Raw genomic sequence first — 21,662 nt, forward strand, 5'->3', positions numbered from 1 at the left:
TACTTGAGTAGGGTTAGGGGTTGCAGTCAAGCTCTATAGAGTCTTGCTAATTACCCACTAACGTTATTCAGGTGTGTTGCAGCATGGACAAGCTTCAGGACAGCGGCCCTCAGGGACTGGAGTTTGACAGCCCTGTTATACAGTGGCTTGCAAAAGTATTCGGCCCCCTTGAACTTTCCCACATTTTGTCACATTACAGCCACAAACATGAATCAATGTTATTGGAATTCCACGTGAAAGACCAATACAAAGTGGTGTACACGTGAGAAGTGGAACGAAAATCAGACATGATTCCAAACATTTTTTACAAATAAATAACTGAAAAGTGGGGTGTGCGTAATTATTCAGCCCCTTTGGTCTGAGTGCAGTCAGTTGCCCATAGACGTTGCCTGATGAGTGCTAATGACTAAATAGAGTGCACCTGTGTGTAATCTAATGTCAGTACAAATACAGCTGCTCTGTGACGGCCTCAGAGGTTGTCTCAGAGAATATTGGGAGCAACAACACCATGAAGTCCAAAGAACACACCAGACAGGTCAGGGATAAAGTTATTGAGAAATTTAAAGCAGGCTTAGGCTACAAAAAGATTTCCCAAGCCTTGAACATCCCACGGAGCACTGTTCAAGCCATCATTCAGAAATGGAAGGAGTATGGCACAACTGTAAACCTACCAAGACAAGGCCGTCCACCTAAACTCACAGGCCGAACAAGGAGAGCGCTGATCAGAAATGCAGCCAAGAGGCCCATGGTGACTCTGGACGAGCTGCAGAGATCTACAGCTCAGGTGGGGGAATCTGTCCATAGGACAACTATTAGTGGTGCACTGCACAAAGTTGGCCTTTATGGAAGAGTGGCAAGAAGAAAGCCATTGTTAACAGAAAACCATAAGAAGTCCCGTTTGCAGTTTGCCACAAGCCATGTGGGGGACACAGCAAACATGTGGAAGAAGGTGCTCTGGTCAGATGAGACCAAAATGCAAAACGCTATGTGTGGCGGAAAACTAACCCTGCACATCACTCTGAACACACCATCCCCACTGTCAAATATGGTGGTGGCAGCATCATGCTCTGGGGGTGCGTCTCTTCAGCAGGGACAGGGAAGCTGGTCAGAGTTGATGGGAAGATGGATGGAGCCAAATACAGGGCAATCTTGGAAGAAAACCTCTTGGAGTCTGCAAAAGACTTGAGACTGGGGCGGAGGTTCACCTTCCAGCAGGACAACGACCCTAAACATAAAGCCAGGACAACAATGGAATGGTTTAAAACAAAACATATCCATGTGTTAGAATGGCCCAGTCAAAGTCCAGATCTAAATCCAATCCAGAATCTGTGGCAAGATCTGAAAACTGCTGTTCACAAACGCTGTCCATCTAATCTGACTGAGCTGGAGCTGTTTTGCAAAGAAGAATGGGCAAGAATTTCAGTCTGTAGATGTGCAAAGCTGGTAGAGACATACCCTAAAAGACTGGCAGCTGTAACTGCAGCAAAAGGTGGTTCTACAAAGTATTGACTCAGGGGGCTGAATAATTACGCACACCCCACTTTGCAGTTATTTATTTGTAAAAAATGTTTGGAGTCATGTCTGATTTTCGTTCCACTTCTCACGTGTACACCACTTTGTATTGGTCTTTCACGTGGAATTCCAATAAAATTGATTCATGTTTGTGGCTGTAATGTGACAAAATGTGGGAAAGTTCAAGGGGGCCGAATACTTTTGCAAGCCACTGTAGGTGTTCATTTTACTGTTTGAGGATTTGGATTGTGTTTTTAAAAACATGAACAGTTTAATAATTTTAAACACCCGACCTCGCTCACAGCAGTGATCGATCACATGGCCTCATTACCAAAGCATTCAGGTGTTTCCTTTAAAAACAGAACTCTGTGGCAGTGCTGCTAACCAACTTTTGTCCTCTGCTGTTGACGGCAGAAATCTCTTTGTTGTTCCAACCTCACAAAGGCTGCGAATGGGAATTTCTGTCAGTGATCAATAATGTCAAAGTCACAGCTCACCATTGTCTTTAACTGCGAAACTCGACCTGATCAGACTGATCAATAATAACAAGCGATCGATGGGTATGCATGACTGATAGTGGTGCGTGTTTGTTTGAACTTCACGGTAACTTTGGGACTGTTTTTTCTTTGCTGCACACTTTTGTCTGTTGATTTGGTGAGTGAACAAGAGCTGTCTGTCCTGTGTCTGTGCCTCCGTCTGTAGATCACTACAGCAGTGTTATATACAGTCTGCAGATCATATATAACACAGTAGAGCCCGAGAGTAGAACATCACCTAGTTTCTACTGATGTTCATGAGATCTGACCTTTCCTAACGTTTAACGTTCTGTACATGTCAGTGTATGTTGGTGTGTCTGTAATGTCATGGCAAGTTTCTACAACACTGGTTGAGTTTGCTAAGGTGCAGTGCGAGAGCTGATATCTTAACCAGGAAATAGTGTAAAAACACCAAAACATGGAGGATCTAAACTGTCAACCAGCACCATATGAGCTGCTGCTGATACTGAAATGTCATCAGACACCTGAAGACAAAATACAGGAATATCTGAGTATTGGTTCATTGACTCAAATAAAGAAGCTGGCTGTGTAATGTGCAGATTCTTATGTATGATGTACAATAATAATGAAGTTTGTTGGTGTACAAATGATCAAAAACATTTTCACAAAAACGAAATACAACCAAAATTACAGAAAGGAGATTGATCATTTCTAAAAAGCATTTGTCTAATTTTAAAATGGAGCCACGGCAGACTGGAGCGCACTCTGACCGCACTAACGAATGAAAACAAGTCCTCACATCTCAGTGATGACTGAAAGAAAAGGAGCACTCTGCTGTTTTTTCTTACTAACAGAACTTTGAGTTCAAAGTGACATGAGTCAGGGTCGTGTCTGATTCCTCCTTGTCAGTCTGGCATGGTGGGGGTTCACATTGAAATCATGTCATAGAGATGGTAAACCCCATGTTGCAGAGAGCAACATGGGGTTGGTATCTTGCCCAAAGATTTGGTATGCAGACTGGGATTAAACCACCAACCTTCCGGTAAGTAGGTGACCTGCCCTACCACTCACCCTGTGGGTGGGTGCAGAACTAACTGAAAATACCAAACAGTTAAGTCTAAACAGGCTGAAAGGTGAAACTAACAAAAGGGGCTCATAAAGTCAGGTGGGCTCAGACAATCCTGACAGCAGGAAAAGAACAAAGAAGGAAGTGAAAGCATAACAACGAGCCTCAAAACAGGAGGTAAGAGAAGCACAGCTAGAGTAAACTCGTACAGCAAGACCGGCACAGAAAGCAGAGGAAATGGAAACAAAGTTGTTACACCGAGCCTCTGGTGAAACGGTTTTAAACTATTGATCCTGAAGTGTCTGCAGCCATAATCAGAGCTGTCTGAAATCTCTGAACAGTGCAGAAGCTGCAGGGCTTGCTTTATTGCCCCCTGTAGCAGAGGCAACGCTGGAATATGAATATATTAGGGTTGCAACGATACACAAAATTCACGGTTCGGTTCGGTTCGATACTTTGGTGTCACGGTTCGATATTTTTTCGATACAAAAAATGTTCATGCTTTTTTAATTTGTCATTTATTAAAATTATAAATATATATTTTAACTCAAAAGTACAGTTTTTAAATTTAATGTTGCTGAAACGACAAAGTAATAAAAAAATAAATATCTCATGGAGAAACCCCTCATCTTTGGAAAAGAGAGTTTATTACAGAGAAATGGCTCTTTCCAAAATAAAAGCTATACTATACGCTTCTTCTGGGGTATACTCTCAGCAGCATATTAAACATATCAGGTCCCCATAAGGAGAATCATGTGCTAACGGCTGTCTAAATGACTCGGGTAAAGTTTGTAGCATGCGTGTTTGTTGTTTTTGTCTGCTTCCACTTGTCTTTGCACTAGGATGATGTCGGAGTAAATGTGCAGTCATATTCATTGTGTTCCCACTAGTGCTGTCAGCGTTAATCTGAAATGACATTAATGCCACAACACGGCAAATCTCCGTTAACGAGCTACCGCGGATCGCCCCGTGCGTGGGGCTGGACAGCGTCAACACGTTAACGAGCAAACTGCGCTAACGCACTAGTTCCCACCCATGTAATTGAGCATTGCGTGGCACATCCGACATACTGTTTTACTTTTGTCCATGACGCGCTTACCATCAGGGTCATACTTCACATGAAGACCAAAACAGTTCCAAAGGCCAGATCTGAATGAGGGTGGGGGAGGTTCAATTTGCCATGTTGCAAGGAGCTTAGCTTCTGTCTTGCTAGCTTGCGCTGTGCTCAGTGGATCTGCGCTCGACAGTGCAGCCTAGGCGGAGTAGTCGAACGCAGATCCACTGAGCTCTCAACACAGACAGCATCGTCAGAAGAAAAGTTGATAAAATAAATTAAAAATTTTGTATTGTTCGATACACATGCGTACCGAACCGAAAGCACTGTATCGAACGGTTCAATATCGATACGAGTATCGTTGCACCCCTAGAATATATATATGTGTGTGTGTGTGTGTGTGTATATTATTTATTTATTTATTTATTTTTAATGAAAGAAGAGGAATTGGATTGCTCATGAATATAAACCATCACCATGACTGGCAGCAGCGCAGATCGTGGAAATGTTCATTCGTACCTGTCTGAAGCCACATTTAAAATATCTCTAAATCCAGATTTGAGTTTGACTACAAATGACCACATTGAGTTTCAGCACAGTTCAGTTTGGATTTGTTAACATGACCATGAGTTAAGCTGACTTCAGCCACAGAAATCCTGAATACAGGAGTCCCAATGGAGCATCTCTGCAGCAGGAGGAGAACATGAGGAAAACATTTATGGCCTGCATGAAGCATCACACTGAGAACTGAGTGAAGTATGTGAGTTAATCTTCAGGATGATGATGTTTCTCCGTAGCAGAGCCACATCAGCAACGTCTGCCATCAAATGTTTAGTCAGTGACGCACCAGTCAAACTTTCTAAACACCAGACTGAGCCCTTCTCAGGTCTCTTTCACTTCACCTCATCGTGCTTTCCATCAGGGCCGAGGCAAATGGTAGAGTGCGTCTCCAGTTCCTGGAAAGCACAACAGTTCTGAAGATGTCACAGGAACCAGTGTTGTAGAATCTGCCATCAGAACAGTTGGTTTTCTTCAGACTGGTTTATTTTGTACTTGTGTGATAAAGGTCTCAGATCTCAGACATAAACTCCATGTGATCTGTACGCACGTAGCAGCTATCACTGTCTAATCTATGAACGAATTCAAAAACGGTATCCAAATTAAAATAAGTATTAATCATCTATTGAAGCAAATTTGGCTTCATACTTTTACAATTTAGCTGAAAAGTAAACATGTTATTGTGGAGGAAAGTGAGAGCGCCTCCTGTGGCCTGTTAGTGCTTTTAAATGAGGGGTGGGGAACTCCAGGCCTCGAGGGCCGCTGTCCTGCAGGTTTTAGACGTGTCAGCTGATTTAAATGACCTCCTCAACATGTCTTGAAGTTCTCCAGAAGCCTGGTAATGAACTAATCATTTGATTCAGGTGTGTTGACTCGGGGTGGGATCTAAAACCTGCAGGGCACCGGCCCTCGAGTCCTGGAGTTCCCCAGCCCTGTTTTAAAGGTTGGTTTAGTGCTTCAGTCTCTCTCCATTTTCTGTGGGATTCTTGTGTTTTATGTCCAGTGGCAGTGATTAGACACATAATGCTGGTGCAGACATTGAAACAGTTTGTCAGAAGGTGTCTGTCTTTGGCAGCATGTTTTTATTTATTTTTTCACAAAAGGAAAAAGGTGCTGCCTGATTAAATTCACTCTGAGACGATCGTTAACAGCTCGCTGTGTTCGTTGTAGCTTAAAAAGGGGCCACCGGTGCCTCCTCCACCAAAGGTCACACCAACCAAGGAGGTGGCAGAGGAACAGATCATCGACCTCTTTGGTGGAGAATTTTTACCTGCTCCTTCGCCATCACAGGTACGAGTCCATGTGAATAACGACGGCAGAGGTCGTGTGGGTTACAGACTTGCTTACTTGTTTTTGCATTGTCATCCGCAGCCCAATGAACGGCCCGGCGAATCTCTTCTTGACCTGGACTTTGATGCTTTTCAACCAGATGAAAGCGTTTCACCAGTACCACAGGTTCCCTTTATTACCTGAAAGCATCCACACATACACCTGAAAACCATAGCAGTGCACAGGTCTTATTTCTGACATCTCGGCAGGAGGGACTGAGAGCTGAGTCTTCACTTACTGTAATGATGACAATGGGAAGCAAACTGATAAATAATTCACCTGCTATCAGCTAACAGACTAGAAGACAGGTGGCGTTTCAGCTGCTGACACACCTGTTAGTAGCTCTTCGGTCCTTAATTCTCAGATTAGATTTTGATATTTCTTCTTGTTGTAGTAAAAATTACTTCTGAAGATAAATGGTTTCATATGGATTTTCTTAAACTCTAATATATTTGACAAATCAAACGGTCCAAACATTGTTCCTTTCTTCCTGCCAGTACCTCAAAAACTGTGTTAGTTATTCAGTATTTTTGCTCCTTTCAGACTGCTGTACCATGGGACATGTGGTCGGTGAGTAACTAACCCTAACCCAACTACTTCTTATTCTACAGCTTGATTTAATGAGAAAACGATCAAGTAAATCCATAAATCCAGATTGCAGTGGTAAATTCAGATTTTTATCCCCTTTTTAAGGCGAATACTCAAGCTGCTCAGCCTGTAAGTAAACTCACATAGTTCACTCTGTAATACATCATTTATTAATAAAGTTATTCACTCCATCAGATGGTCTTGTTAATCCAGTATAGTCTGCACAAAGTCAATGCTGGTCAACAAATGGATCTTTCTGGGTCAGTTTTTCTTTCTTTGGAAATGTAAATCATTATTTTAGTCTTGTTATCACTGAAGAGCTGTTGCCACATATTTACAATTTCCACAGTTTAACAAAAACATTATCAAAAAGAGGAGATGGAGCAATTAGACTCCTGAATAGAAATCCAGGGAGCCCCACAATATTTATTCTGTACATCTGGATGCATCGTTCCAAAATACCGTGTCCAGATGAACAGAATACATTTTCTGGGCTTTCCTGACAGATGATTGAGCATTTATCAAGACCAAAACTTATGAGAGATTTACCCAAGGCTGGTTGTCTTACCCCCTGTTTAGTTTAAGACAAAAATATATTAACCACTTATACACCAAAACACAGCATAGGTTCTCGGAAGCTGTAATCTTAGTGTTTACATGTGTATTTTAACCATGTAAAGCACTTTGTGCTACAGTTTGTATGAAAAGTGCTTTATAAATAAAGATTGATTGATTGATTGATTGATTGATTGATTGATAGTGGTACTAGCAGTATAACCTTTTTAAAATTAGTTTGGGGGAAAAAATCAGTGTAAAAAACGGAACCACCAAGGGGAAGATTTAAACCTCTTGACATTTTTAAAATCATATAACTGGTTTAAATTAAAACCCCATCATCTCATATTTAACTTTCTCTAAAATGGATTCATTCATATTGTGAATTTTAGGTGTGTGGGATAAAAAAGAAACAACACAAACAAACACATACCTACAACCACTGACTAATTCATTTTGACCCCAAAGAAATTAATGCAAGACAGTTGCAGCATGCCTGGTTGCCAAGCAACACTCTTTATTTGCACAGAGTTTGACATGAAGACTGCTGTATCAGAACAGCTGAAACACCATGTCTCTTTCAGACCTCCAAAAACTGGTCCACCCCAAGGATCGGGTCCCCCGACACAAACAGAGTGACATAGTGTACGCTGTTAAGTGCAGGAGGATTGCCAGGATTTATACATCGGGGAAACCAAACAACCTCTGGCTAAGAGGATGGCACAACACAGAAGAGCTACCTCGTCAGGCCAGGACTCTGCAGTCTATTTACACCTACAGGCCAGTGGACACTCTTTCAATGATGAGGATGTACACATCCTGGACAGGCAGGAACGCTGGTTTGAGGGCGGAGTCAAGGAGGCCATTTACGTGAAAAGGGAAAGACCATCTCTGAATGGAGGAGGGGGCCTAAGGGTACATCTGTCACCATCTTACAATGTTGTGATTGCAGCCATTCCCCAACTCTCTGTGAATGGGACTCATGGCCATTGACCAAAGGTCATGACAATTTGCATATTGTTAACAAATCTCAGTTAGCGAGTTATCGCGGATCGGCCCGTGCGTGGGGCTGCACGGCGTCAACGCGTTATTGTGGTTAGATCATTAATGTGTTGATAGTGACTATACACAGTGCAGGTAGAACACAGTTTCCCCCTCCTGAGTCACCTGACGATTTGCCAGAATCTCTCTGAAAGTCTTTTTTCATGGCCTCTCCAAACTCCTGCTGCACAAGTCTTTGCTTCTTCCACTGCCTGAGCTGCATTACGCTTGGCCTGTCGGTACGTATCAGCTGCCACAAAGTTCCACAGGCTAACTGAGCCCAATAGGATTCCTTCTGCAGCCTGGTGGCTCCCTTCATCTCTGGTGTCTACCATTTGGTTCGGGGGTTACCACCATGACAGGCACCAACCACCTTGTGGCCACAGCTTAGTGCAGTGGCTTTGGCAATGGAGGTGCTGAACATGGTCCATTCAGACTCAATGTCCCCAGTCTCCTTCAGAATACTGCCGGAGGTATGTGTCGAAGATCTCACGGGCTGGGGCCTCTGCCAGGCGTTCCCAGTGCACCCTCACTATGTGAGTTTAGGTCTGTCCAGCGTCCTCCCCTGCCGCCTGATTGAACTCACTATCAGGTGGTGATCAGTTGATGGCTCTGCCCCTCTCTTTACCAAAGTGTCCAGAACATATGGCCTTAGGTCTAATGATACGATTACAAAATTCATCATCGACCTGCAGCCAAGAGTGTCCTGGTGCCACATGCACTTACGGATACCTTCACCTTGTTTGTTATGGACAAGCTGTGATTTGCACAGAAGTTCAACTGCAAAAATACCACTCAGGTTCAGATCCAGGAGGCCATTCCTCCCAATCTAGAGTCATTTCTTTATCCAGAGTTGCACTAACTCAGGCTTCTTCCAAGACAGATGTGACATGTCCCAACTGCTAGTCTTGGTAGCTGAGGATTGGTCCGACAGGGCCTCCGCTACTGGCTGCAGCCTGACACCCAGCTCCTACGGCACTTCCTGGAGTTGTTGGGCCTACAAGAGGATGGGCCCATGTCCCTTTTGTCAGGTTGTGCCCTGCCAGGCCCCATGGACTAAGGTCCAGCCACCAGACCCTTGCCCTCAGGCACCATCCCTGGGCCTGGCTCCAGGGTGAGGCCCCAGTAACCCTATCCTGGGCAGGGTGAACTGTTTCCTTGATGGTATACTACCATTGGGGCCCTGCAAGGGGACAAAAGCTCACCTGACAACATAACCCCTGGGATCCCTGGGACACACGAACCCTTCCACCATGATAAGGCAGTGATTCATGGAGGGCAAACAAATTAGGCATAATATCGGAAAGTATATTTAAAAAGAAAGCTCTTGAAAGAACCGTGTTGGGTGTTTTGAAGGTTTTCCTAATGGCATGTAAATCAATTCAGTCAGACTGATGGCAAAAACTAAATAAGGACTAACTAAAGCACACACAAAATCTAATTTACTCAGTGTAATATATATTTCAATGTGCAAACCCTGTGAAAATGGTCCGGTACAAGGCACTAGAATAAAAATGCAGCCGCTAATGTCTAATGGGACTATGGGTCAGAGTCCCATTGAAAATAAAGTTATGGCTATATCTGCATTCATTAAAAAAATAATCATCTACTTTACATCTAAGATGACTGTTGAGTTGTACATGTTGCTTCTTCAAGGACCTGACCGATTCTATAGACTGCAGTCAGATGAAAGCAAAATGCCCCCAAAAGTCCAACAGTAGACTAGAAGGTTTCTACTCTAGTGGGCTTTTCTTTTCTTTGATTGTTTATTTTAAAACTTCACCTTGAAGTTACATTGAAGAAGTGCAGGTGCTTCAATCAGAAAACTGAAACAGTTTGATCAGCTGTGACTGGTCATCTTTGTGCAGACGACACTGTATTCTCATTTCCTTCCATGAAACCACATGTCTGTCTGATAACATGCTGTGTTGCACAACCTTGTACTGAGGTTAGAGTGGGGAGGGGCAAACTTTAATTCATCATTCGCTACCTTTCCAAGCAGGCTGCAGATACCGGCTTTGTCGCTGACTGGTCTGCTGATTTTGGTTCAGTGTCAGCCAACGGAGAAGATGCTTCAGGAGCTGAGGAACCTGCTATCCATGGGGGTCCGACTGTGGGGCAGGAAGGGGCACAAGAAGGGGCGCAGGGTGAGACTCGGGGCTGGCCCCAGGGAGAAGGGATTCAGCCAGGTGGAGAATCAACAGCAATCACCCAGGACAGTGAAATCACACCAGCTGAAGATGAGGTTAGCAGCTGGGAATCTCAACCTAACTCCAACCTTCATTCCTCCCTGTGCTGTGGAGAGGATGATAGTACAGGGCAGGCAGATTCAGGGGCAGATGAATCAAGGAAGGAAGATCGCAGGAAGTCTACCCCGGGACTTATATTCACCAATGAGTATGGTGAACAAATTGAGGAAATTGCAGAGGACAGAGAAGACAAGTGGTCCAGGTCTCCTGAAGGGTCAGGATCTGAATATGAAACTGCTGAGGAGTGGGGTGATGGTGGTCAGGGAGGAGGCTGGGCAAGTGCTGATGATGAGCTTTCATATGATGATCGAACCCAAGAGAAGAGCCAGAAGGTTCAGGCAGGTGGAGCTGTCCCAGGAGATTGTCCTCAAACAAGAGAAGAAGTTTCAGATTGTTCTAGTATTGCAGCCAAAAGAAACAGAAATAATTCATCCGAAGAAGTGCCAGAGAGACCAGATGTTTATCAAGATCACTGTGAAACTGAAGGAGAAATAGATGAAAGAGTTTATTTCTCTGAAACACAGGGAGGTGCGTTTGATTCAGATCCTTTTGCAGAAACTCAGGTAGGAGGTGCGTTTGATTCCGATACTTTTGCAGAAACTCAGGTAGGAGGTGCGTTTGATTCCGATCCTTTTGCAGAAACACACGGAGGAGGTGCGTTTGATTCAGATCTTATTGCAGAAACACAGGGAGGAGGTGCGTTTGATTCCGATCCTTTTGCAGAAACTCAGGTAGGAGGTGCGTTTGATTCCGATCCTTTTGCAGAAACACACGGAGGAGGTGCGTTTGATTCAGATCTTATTGCAGAAACTCAGGGAGGAGGTGCGTTTGATTCAGATCCTTTTGCAGAAACTCAGGGAGGAGGTGCGTTTGATTCCGATCCTTTTGCAGAAACTCAGGTAGGAGGTGTGTTTGATTCCGATCCTTTTGCAGAAACACAGGGAGGAGGTGCGTTTGATTCAGATCCTTTTGCAGAAACTCAGGTAGGAGGTGCGTTTGATTCAGATCTTATTGCAGAAACTCAGGTAGGAGGTGCGTTTGATTCAGATCTTATTGCAGAAACTCAGGGAGGAGGTGCGTTTGATTCAGATCTTATTGCAGAAACTCAGGGAGGAGGTGCGTTTGATTCCGATCCTTTTGCAGAAACACACGGAGGAGGTGCGTTTGATTCAGATCTTATTGCAGAAACACAGGGAGGAGGTGCGTTTGATTCAGATCTTATTGCAGAAACACAGGGAGGAGGTGCGTTTGATTCCGATCCTTTTGCAGAAACTCAGGGAGGAGGTGCGTTTGATTCCGATCCTTTTGCACAAACCCAGGTAGGAGGTGCGTTTGATTCCGATCCTTTTGCAGAAACACAGGGAGGAGGTGCGTTTGATTCCGATCCTTTTGCACAAACCCAGGTAGGAGGTGCGCTTGATTCCGATCCTTTTGCAGAAACACAGGGAGGAGGTGCGTTTGATTCCGATCCTTTTGCACAAACCCAGGTAGGAGGTGCGTTTGATTCCGATCCTTTTGCAGAAACACAGGGAGGAGGTGCGTTTGATTCTGATCCTTTTGAAGAAAAACAGGGAGGAGATGCGTTTGATTCAGATCCTTTTGCACAATCACATTGTGGAGACAAAAGGGGTGGTTTTGAATTTGATCCATTTGCTGAGACTTCAAAGAAAGCTGAGGTTGTGTTAACTGGGGATAGAAAGAGTGGGTGGGATTTTGCCAACAGTTTCCCAGCCATCTCTTCAGGGACCGGGGCTCCTGCTTCCAGCACTACCTCCTGGCAGGAAGGTAGTGGCAGCAAAAATTCTGCATCCATCTGTGGAACAGCAGCAGCAGGAAATAAAGAAGTAAACAATCCCAGAATTCACAAAGAACCAGAAAATTCAGACATGTCCGAAGATGAGGCGGCAAACCGGAGATTTGGAAAGTTGTACCAAGAGCTAGATACAGAAAAGGAAGAGGTACTTGACTCCCTTCCTTCTGTAGTTGAATGGTAGATTAGAAAAGAATAGAAACAAATTTCAAACAGACCTTTCCTGTCTACCACCCTCCCAGAGACTGAGAAACAGTGAAAGTCCTAAAACCTGGACCTCAGCCTGAGCTCCTCCTGCCTCTCCTTTTGCTTGCCTCCATCTCTTACTATCCTCTGCTTGTTCATTCCATGCTTACATTTCAAATCTAGTCCATCTCGTTATTAGATTGGTCTTACTTGAAGGCTTCTAATATTAATAATACTAACATATATCTCTGGAATTCAATTTAGGTGGCCAATACATTTAATGGATTTTCACAGGTAATTTTATTCTGAGCTTGAAGTATTTGGATCCAAAACACTGAAATGAATCGAGTTGTTGTGATTAGTGTTTGGGTTTTGGTAGAAGATCGTTCTTACTAAGTCAACTGAAAGGTTGGGTTTCACCAATGATTCGCTGTAATTCATTGTCATTTTTACTATTTTCTCTAGTTTCTACAAACAATTTTCAGACTTAGAGTAGAACAACATAAAAAGATTACAAGCAGGAAGTTCAGAGGTCACTGCCAGAGACTAGTGACTTTGAAAGTAGAAGGTGAACTCAACAGCTTACTTCCCCAAAGCCAAGAAGCCTTTATTGTCCAAGTAATGTTAGTCTCCTCTCCAAGTGTCTCTGTTCTATGTCACAACAAGGTTTGATGAGTGTTCTGCAGATGTACTGAAAGTGAAGCAACAGCACTCCTGCTACATTTGAATTTTTCAAACGTAGCTCCTTAAACCTGCATTTGAGTTAAATCTGGTGATGGTTGCTTTCTCCAAAGACTCTAACCATAGCATGTTAGAGAAGAAATCTGAGAAAACTTTAACGGGGGGGAATTCTCTATGTAACTGTTGAAATCATGGATCTCCCACTTTAAGTGGCCTCATGGGACCATAATTTTTGAAGGTGCAGTTGCAGAACTTTGATTGCATCTTATCCTACATCCCCGTCTCTTAAATGTTTCCCTTTTATTTGTGAATGCTAAAAAATGATGAAATTCTCAATCAGTCAGTTGTGACTTGTTTTTCTCTTTTTATTAAACACATGCACTCTTAAGGATCCATCATTTTTCGCAGATTTTGATAAGATGGTGAGTTTTATAAACATTTGTGTAACCCACCCCATCTTCCATCTATGTATCTACACACCCATTTACAGTTCTGTGAAAAACTGAATCCACCTCATTTTTCAGCAGCAGTAACCTGCTGTGATGCTTTCTGTGGGACTTTCTCTGTCACTGTGAAGGAGTTTATGTCCACTCACTTATGCACAGCCTTCTGAAGGTCCAACCACAGCATCTCAGTCAGGTTGAGCTCTGGACTCTGACCGGACCATCGTAGCTGCTCCATTCTTTCCTGTTTCAGCCGTTCTGTTGGATCTTTGTGCTGCTGCTGATGGTCCGAGCTTCAGCTGACAGACGGCCTCACACTGACTCTAGAACACTTAGACAAGAGTTCACGGTGCACTAAGATCATCGTCCCTCCTCCACCGTGCTGACAGCTGCTCTCAGGTGTTTTTGCTGATATGCTGGGTTTGACTTTGTGCGTTATGGACAAACATCTCCACTTTGGTCTCGTCTGTCTGAAGGATACTGCCCCAGGATGCTTTCTTTTTAGACAGCAGGCTTTCCCCTGCAGTCCTGCATGCTCAGGCTTTTTTTTTAGTCATACTGTGATGAAGTTTAAGCTTAAACCTGCAAACTGAAGAGTCTGAGATGGAGTTCTTGTATTTTTTTGGAGTTTCCCACAGTAAATAATAAATGGACTTGTAGTTGCATCCTGCTTTTGTGCTCTAGCTGACCACTGCAGGCTTTTTGCTTACAAGCCTTAATCACCGTAGCTGGACTGGCCATCGGGCATACCGGGCATTTGCCCGCTGGGCTGATGGTGATTTTTCGTTTTTATGGGCCGATGCTTTTTTTTAAATTTTTTTTTTTTTATGCTGGCCGATGTGTAAAAATAACTCAGTTGTTTGGTGGTGGCTGTGGCGGAGCTGCCACAGAGGCCAGCAGTTGGATGAGGGAAAGGGGAGGCAGGAGGAGGAGAGACCTGAGGCAGCCGCCGGTCCCAGTGTCAGGTGAACTGAACTTCAGGTAAGAAGTTATGACCTGCAGTCTATCTGGGTCAGATATAAACCAAGTTTAGGTGGAGTTTATTTTCGTTGTGCTGACTTTTTACAGTCAGTTACAATAACTCGTACTGCGTACTAGCTAGCATGACGGAGTTTCTATACAGCTGGGTGGGTGCTATGATGTTACTGATAGTGAACTTTATTTTATTCATAAGGTTAGTTAGTAGAGTTGCCAACGGCTCCTTAAAAAATGAAATGGTCCCTCATTCAGAGAAAATATTACGCGTTTCATTTGAGCTGAGAAGGAACAGTTTGTCCCGGACTTCAGCTACAATGAAAAAAAGACAAAGCTGGAGTTATTCTGTCGTTACGCTGTCATTTGACTCTTCTCCTCTCATTCTCTCCCCTCCCTCTCCTGTTGCTACTTCAATCATGAAACTGATCAATGATCAGCTGTTGTTAGAATTTATTTAATATTAATTTCTAGTATCAGCTGATGTTTGCTGGAGCCACAGCTGTAAAAGCTGCTGGTCATGATGTCGGTTTGGATATGTGGTGAGAGGGAAACATGAAGATGAAACCAGGAGATGTTCTTACTGAATCATCAGAGCTGAACAGGTGATGGAGAAACAGGTTTACCTTTTAGGTGACATGAATGAGTTGAAGGGAAGTTATGAACTGTTTCTGAGAGACAAATAACACCAGGATCCTTTTCTAAGTAGCTGACAGCTGGTAACTGTGCAGGGGCGGGTCTAGCAAAGTTTAGCCAGGGGGGCAGGTAGGGCATTAACAGGGAAAGGGGGGCACAAAGAAATACTTTTCTTTCTTATTCTCATTTAAAATATCTAGCGTTAATAAATAATGATCAGAATCTTAAAAACCAAAGTTTTCATCTGATGTAAAATGTATAGAAATCATACATATACCAACAAGACTGTACATCACTGTCACAACAGCGTTTGTTTTCATTCAAAGGCTTTATGGCTTTAATACGTGGTGGGCCGGTCTCTAGTCAAAATGCCCGGGCTGATTTTTTTTGTCCCAGTCCAGCCCTGTTATTCACCCACTCACACACACATTCATTCAAGTGTTTTTTTGTTTGTTTGTTTGTTTTAAATGCCCAAATCCCTTGTTAAACTTTCACACTGTAATGAATGCATTGGAGGAAAATTCAGTATCTTGGCCAGGGATACTTTGACATTAAGGTTGAAATAGCCGTGGAATCGTCCATTGACCTCCAGACTGCTAGACAACCCACTGAACCACAGCCATGCTATGATCTGACGTTGGGGTAAATTTGCTGTGATGTCCACGCCAGGGAAGATTGTGTCATTGTGTTAACACACACCAGAATGGTGCAAACCAGCAAATTTCCAGAAAATCTGCTCTTACAGAGGTGCTCACACTTGATAAGCAACCATAATTGGTGCATTTGCTTCAGCACCTGGCTGCTATGGAACCTCCTAATTCCTTAATTAAGGGTGTACTTAGTTTTTCACAGAGCTGCATATGTATGTACTTATCACCTACATAGCTAACTACATACTTTTTTTTTTACATCATGTAAATATTTGATATCTGTCCTGAGATGTATTTATTTCTGCCAGTGAAAAGTCTTAGGCTGACCTAAAGCTTAACTTGTAATCATATAATTGTTTAAATGCTGGGAGCTCATATTATGAATTCTGTGGCTTTTAATGAACGTCATACTAAATATTGTGAAATGAAGTGGGACATTTGAAGTTGAATGCCATCTTTCTCTGCAAAAGAATGAAGGAAACAGTGAATCAAATGAAGCTCTGGAAGCTGCAGAGGCCCAAACTGCAGGCTCAAGAGAGCCTGCAGCAGAAGACAAACCTCCATCTCTCACTACTGGAGGAGAGCAAGATGAGTGCCCACCTCTTTTTGCTGGAGAGGAACCTGTATCTTCAACTGCAGGAGCAGAGATGGAGGAACCTCCAGCTCCCCCTGCTGGTGAGGTGGAAGAATCTGGAGCTGCTCCAGCTGGTCAGGACGATACAGACACACGTTCAGACAGCCCGAAGGAGGAAAAGCCTGCTGTGAGTGGATAACCTTGTAAAATGCTGCCTTTTGTGATAACCTAATCATCATCTCATCAATATCATCACTGTGACCTCCATCTCATCGTCTCATCATCATCACTGAATGAGAAAATCACTGAACTCCACACTGGAGATGCATCAGTGTGGAAACCATTCTTCTGTTTCCAGCCTGTATCCAGTGCACATTAAATGTCTTTCTGTGTAAGGATTTTAACCCTTTGCCCTTCTCATTTCATGCCAACGAACCCTTAACCCAATCTTTACCCTACCCCATCCACTTTATGACACAAAATGAACCCAATCTCATAAAACACTGCTGCTTTTAAAAACAAAACAAAAACAAAAGCCTTTTCAATTAGTATCACTGAGTTTAAATCGTTATATTCTTCCGTTTTCCCAAAAAGTTGACTATGTTCATCTGGATGTAGCGTTTCCAGTGGGATGACGATAAAATGTTTCTCCACTGAAAACGTCCAGATGAGCAGAATCAACTTTTTGGATTTCCTTACCTGGATGATTGAGCATGCATCAACGCAAAATCTGTTTTCTTTTCCCAAAGTCAACAGTGGTATCTCCAGGCTCAGAACAGGCAGAGGTCAGTGAGGTAGGATACTCCACTTCTTCTGTTTGTTTGCTTTCACTGTCATTTTTACTTTTTATCGGCAACAATTATTGAACAACACAGGTGTGAATGTGAGTGCGAATGGTTGTCTGCATCTGTGTGTTAGCCCTGGGACAGACTGGCGACCTGCGCAGGGTGTACCCTGCCTTTCACTCAAAGACAGCTGGGATAGGCTCCGCCCCCCCCCCCCACGACCCTGAAAAGGATGGATGAAGTGTTGAAATGAAATGATGAGAATGAATGCAGCTCTCTGAACAGAGACCTTGAAGAATAATGGTTCGACCCCTACGTTGGTCATTTTTTGAAACAAAATCCTTTTTTTTCTGTGATTTTACACCTGCTGAATTTAGGGCGGTGGTCACTGATTCATATCTCTTTTTTCACATGTGAGGTCAAAGTTCTAATTTTACAAGAGCAAAAGTTATTATTAAATGTTTGTTCAAACATTCAAAGGCCACACAAATGTTCTCAAATGGAAATGATTTCTGTCTGTAAACAGATTCCTCCTGCTGAACAGGCCAAAACTTCTCCCAGTGAAGCGGCTCCATCGGTGAGTGTAGCATCATCACTTTAGATTTAGAAGAAATCATGAAACTTAACTCACTGCCCGTGTGTGTGTGTGTGTGTGTGTGTGAGAGAGAGAGAGTGGCTGAAATTGTCATATTTATATACATATATAGATAATCAGCTTGTTCTACAAACATACATCCTTAATCTAACATCAGTGGATTTTAGATTGGACAATAAGATCTGATTGAAGTGCAGACTTTCAGCTTTCATTCAAGGGGTTTAACAAAAGTAATGCGTTAACTGTTACACAACTTCCCATTTTCAGTGGAGGAATGTGTCTAAAGCAAGGCTCAAAACTGAAAAACTGACATAATTTCAGATATAAGAATTGTTTTTACTACTTGAAAGCAAATCATTTGCAGTCGGTAACAGCCTGTAGAATCATTACACTAGAATGTTGTTTGCTTTTTGAGATGCTCTGCAGGTCTTTACTGCAGCACAGTCAGCTGCTGCTTGTTTGTGGCTCTCTGCCCTCTGGTTTGAATTTATTAACTGTAAAAGTGCCCTGCTGGGCTGAGATCAGCTAACTCTTTCAGCCATAGAAAAATATTGCGAAATGAAGTGGGACATTTCATTTCGCAAGATGCTCTGCAGCAGTAACCTGCTGTGATGCTGTAAATATGAAATGAAAGTTTTTAGATGTGATCGCTAAATGCTGAATGTCCTCTGCAGGAAAATATGCCAATCCCTTCTGTTGTGATTGAGCCTGCCTCAAGTAATGAAGGCGATGATGACCGAGATGCTGACATCATCTCTCCCACTGCAATCAGTGACAATGGGGTGACAACTGAAAACCAGAACATCAAGCATATCAGTCCTTCTGGGGGAACGTCTGGACTTCCTGATGATTTCCTTTACAAGGTGAGGCCTAATCTTAAAAGCTAAGATTTTATGCTATCAATTGAGGAGGAAAAAGACTTTTCTAACGAACTGTTAAAATGTGGAGTCTAATGTCTGTAAACTATGATGGATACCTGCAGGTGGAGACCATGCACGACTTTGAGGCTGCAAATTCAGATGAACTTGATCTGAAGAGAGGCGATGTGGTTTTGGTGGTTCCCACTGCCTCAGTGGAAGATCAGGTGATGGTCACACAGAAATGTAATAAATATAAGTTCTTCACCAACAACATCTTAACAGGATTGTTCTGTTTTTGTGTGTTTGCTGCAGGATGCCGGCTGGCTCACAGGGATCAAGGAAAGCGACTGGTTAGCATTTGGAGCTGGTGCTCAAAAAGGACTTTTCCCAGAAAACTTTACTCAACATTTGGAGTAAGATGTTCCCTGACATGGCAAAATGATAAGTAGAAACATGAGTAATCTGTGTCCCAGCCATTGAATCAGCATGTAGCCATTCCTTTTCTTGTAAGTTGTACCTGCTGCAGCTGTCTGCTGGACAACAATAAAGTTTCTCTGGCAGGTGAAACTACTAAAATGAAATGTTATTGTTAAAAAAGAAGAAGAGAGAGAGTAGTACTCTTCCCAGTTCCCCTGATGATTTAAGCATGGTGTGGTAGTATGTTCCACCCTCCTGTGGAAGTAAGATATGCCTTTTGTTTAAATAGAAATCATATATAAAACAATAATAACTCAACAACAAAAAGCTTGAAGTGACTTCAGGTGAAAACAAAGGAAAAAGATAAACTATCTTTGCACTAAGTGTGTGGTAATCATTTTGTTTTGCTATGAAAGGCTACAGAAACTTTAATGCTGTGATTTGTTTTTGAGTGCAACATGAAACTCGGGTTTCTTTTTTCTGACACGTTGTAACTGTAACTCTTGAATCACTGTTGATGTTTTCTGTGTTATCATTATTGGGTGTGTGGTGATTGATCTTTCATTTGTAATATGTGTTGATGAACTAACTCACTGGCCAGTGTTGCTTTGGTTCTGCTAAGGGGATACTGATGTTTATTGTCTGGGTTTTGGCACACACAGTAGTGCAAATGCTGCATGAAAATCCTAAATATTCAAAGTACATATACTAAAGATGAAAATAAAGAATTTCTTGTGTGTTACGCATAGATTTGTGTATGGCATATCATCTGTAAATTTGGTTACAAGAAAAAAAAAAAGCAAATAAGGAAAATTTTTGTCAGCGGTTTAAGTGTTTCATCAAATACAAGGTATTAACAAACCAGTCTGCAATTATTTTTTTAGGCTTCAGAAAAATTACCCTTATACTCCAGAAAATTTAAACCTTCATCAAACTGGTTTTGATAGCCAGGTGAAGCCTCCCAGTAGACCTTTATGTGATGCACACAGCCTTGAGATAATATTGGTGTAATGAATTAAATAGTAAGTTCCATGTTTGATATTGTGTATGGTTCTATGGTAATAAAATAAATAATAAAACATTAATGTTTCAAGTAAAGTAATTGGACCAAATGCTGTCTTTAATGTTTAGAAATCAGTCAAAAGATTAAAAAGGGTATGCTATTAGAATTATGTTTTTAATTATTCTTTAAAGATTTCAATGGTTTACGTTAGGCTATAGCCAGCTCTAAAACGGGGTTCACTGGAAATGACTGAATAACCCTAATGCCTAGAATCCACAAATTCTGTGGCATCCTGGTAGCAGCATACACCTGCCTGCCAAGTTTGGGCCAAAACGTGAATTTTTAGGGGTCATGTCTAGGGTTCCCTGGTGGACTCAAAATGCAGACTTGCAGTTCCCAGCTTAGTGTGTTTAATTGCAATGAATGATTAAAAAACAAATGACGCTGAAGCTCCAAAGTAGAGAGAATCTCAAGAAAACTCCAGTTTAACCAGATCCTCAATCCTTTTTTCCTCAAGATAACTCTTTGTCAGGATTACTCACATCCAGGGTCCAGATGCCTGTTCTTAGTAACCAATCCAGCATTGAATGGATGTCCTCCTCCAGCCAATGAACTGCTGATCGGACAATCACTTGTGGGTGAGGTAATCAACCAAGGTGCTGATAGATGGGAGCTGGAGGAAGACCTGCCTCTAAAACACAAGGTGTGGTTAGTGCACACACATACAGGAAAAAGACAGTGAGAGAGAAGTGGGTTGGCTGGGAGGACTGTGACAGGTATATTATGGTTTTTCACTTCCGGCGCCGCTCCGAGCTGGCAGCCAGTACCAGCAGCTCCGACCTGATTCTATTCTATATTGGCTATAGCCACAATTCTAAACTCATAACTTGAGAAGCATAAGGCCTAGAGCCACTGAATTTAGTGGAAGTGGCTTTTTCCATCAAATTCAGTTTTATTTATATATCGCCAAATCACAACAGTTGCCTCAAGGTGCTTTATATTGTAATGTAGACCCTACAATAATACATACAGAGAAAAACCCAACAATTACATGACCCCCTATGAGCAAGCACTTTGGCGACAGTGGAAGAAACCTCTGACAGAACCAGGCTCAGGGAGGGGCGGAGGGAGGAAGACGTGCTGTGGAAGAGAGACAGAGATTAACCCTTTAAAACCGGTCGGAGCGGGCACGCTCTGTTTTGCGTAACTATTTTTAAATCCCGGTAGCTCTGCAACCACGTAAGCTAGCACAATAATTTTTTTTGCATATGAAACCGGAGGAGTTGTACTTACTTATGCCATCAGCTTGTCCTCGGTCACGTTTCCTTCCACATATAGCTTTGCAAAAACTGCATAAAAAGCGCTTGCAGCAACAAAAACATAATATTCCAGAAACACGCTTTGCCGATCCGATCAGCTGTTCATAACACTTCCTAGGTTGGAATAGACATCAGCGCGAACTTTCACATGTCCGCCATGACCTGCCCGAAACCGGAAGTGATGTCATTTCGCGGAAATGTAGTTTTTTAACCATCAGGGCCTCATGAGCCTGTACTGATGTTTTTAAAAGTTATCTTTGACTTTATGACTTTCTGTGTCGT

General features: G+C 42.7%; 1 protein-coding gene across 9 annotated transcripts in view; it reads left to right on the forward strand.

Moving 5' to 3' along the window:
* The window catches only part of amph (amphiphysin), a 34,201-nt gene extending 14,058 nt beyond the window's left edge, over positions 1–20,143 (forward strand). Inside the window, exons 11-23 of one of the 9 annotated variants that reach the window (XM_063461385.1) lie at positions 5,858–5,977; positions 6,059–6,142; positions 6,560–6,586; positions 6,710–6,733; positions 10,200–12,407; positions 12,710–12,739; positions 13,516–13,548; positions 16,298–16,588; positions 17,151–17,195; positions 17,713–17,763; positions 18,456–18,644; positions 18,764–18,865; positions 18,954–20,143. In XM_063461385.1, the coding sequence (XP_063317455.1) occupies positions 5,858–5,977; positions 6,059–6,142; positions 6,560–6,586; positions 6,710–6,733; positions 10,200–12,407; positions 12,710–12,739; positions 13,516–13,548; positions 16,298–16,588; positions 17,151–17,195; positions 17,713–17,763; positions 18,456–18,644; positions 18,764–18,865; positions 18,954–19,058 (3,309 nt within the window). In that variant the 3' untranslated portion in view covers positions 19,059–20,143. The remainder of the gene's footprint in view (positions 1–5,857; positions 5,978–6,058; positions 6,143–6,559; positions 6,587–6,709; positions 6,734–10,199; positions 12,408–12,709; positions 12,740–13,515; positions 13,549–16,297; positions 16,589–17,150; positions 17,196–17,712; positions 17,764–18,455; positions 18,645–18,763; positions 18,866–18,953) is intronic. The other 8 variants (XM_063461386.1, XM_063461387.1, XM_063461391.1 and 5 more) reach the window with 8 other exon arrangements.
* Positions 20,144–21,662: the final 1,519 nt, after the last annotated feature.

Source organism: Pelmatolapia mariae, linkage group LG18, assembly GCF_036321145.2.
Source record: "Pelmatolapia mariae isolate MD_Pm_ZW linkage group LG18, Pm_UMD_F_2, whole genome shotgun sequence".
NCBI lineage: Eukaryota > Metazoa > Chordata > Actinopteri > Cichliformes > Cichlidae > Pelmatolapia > Pelmatolapia mariae.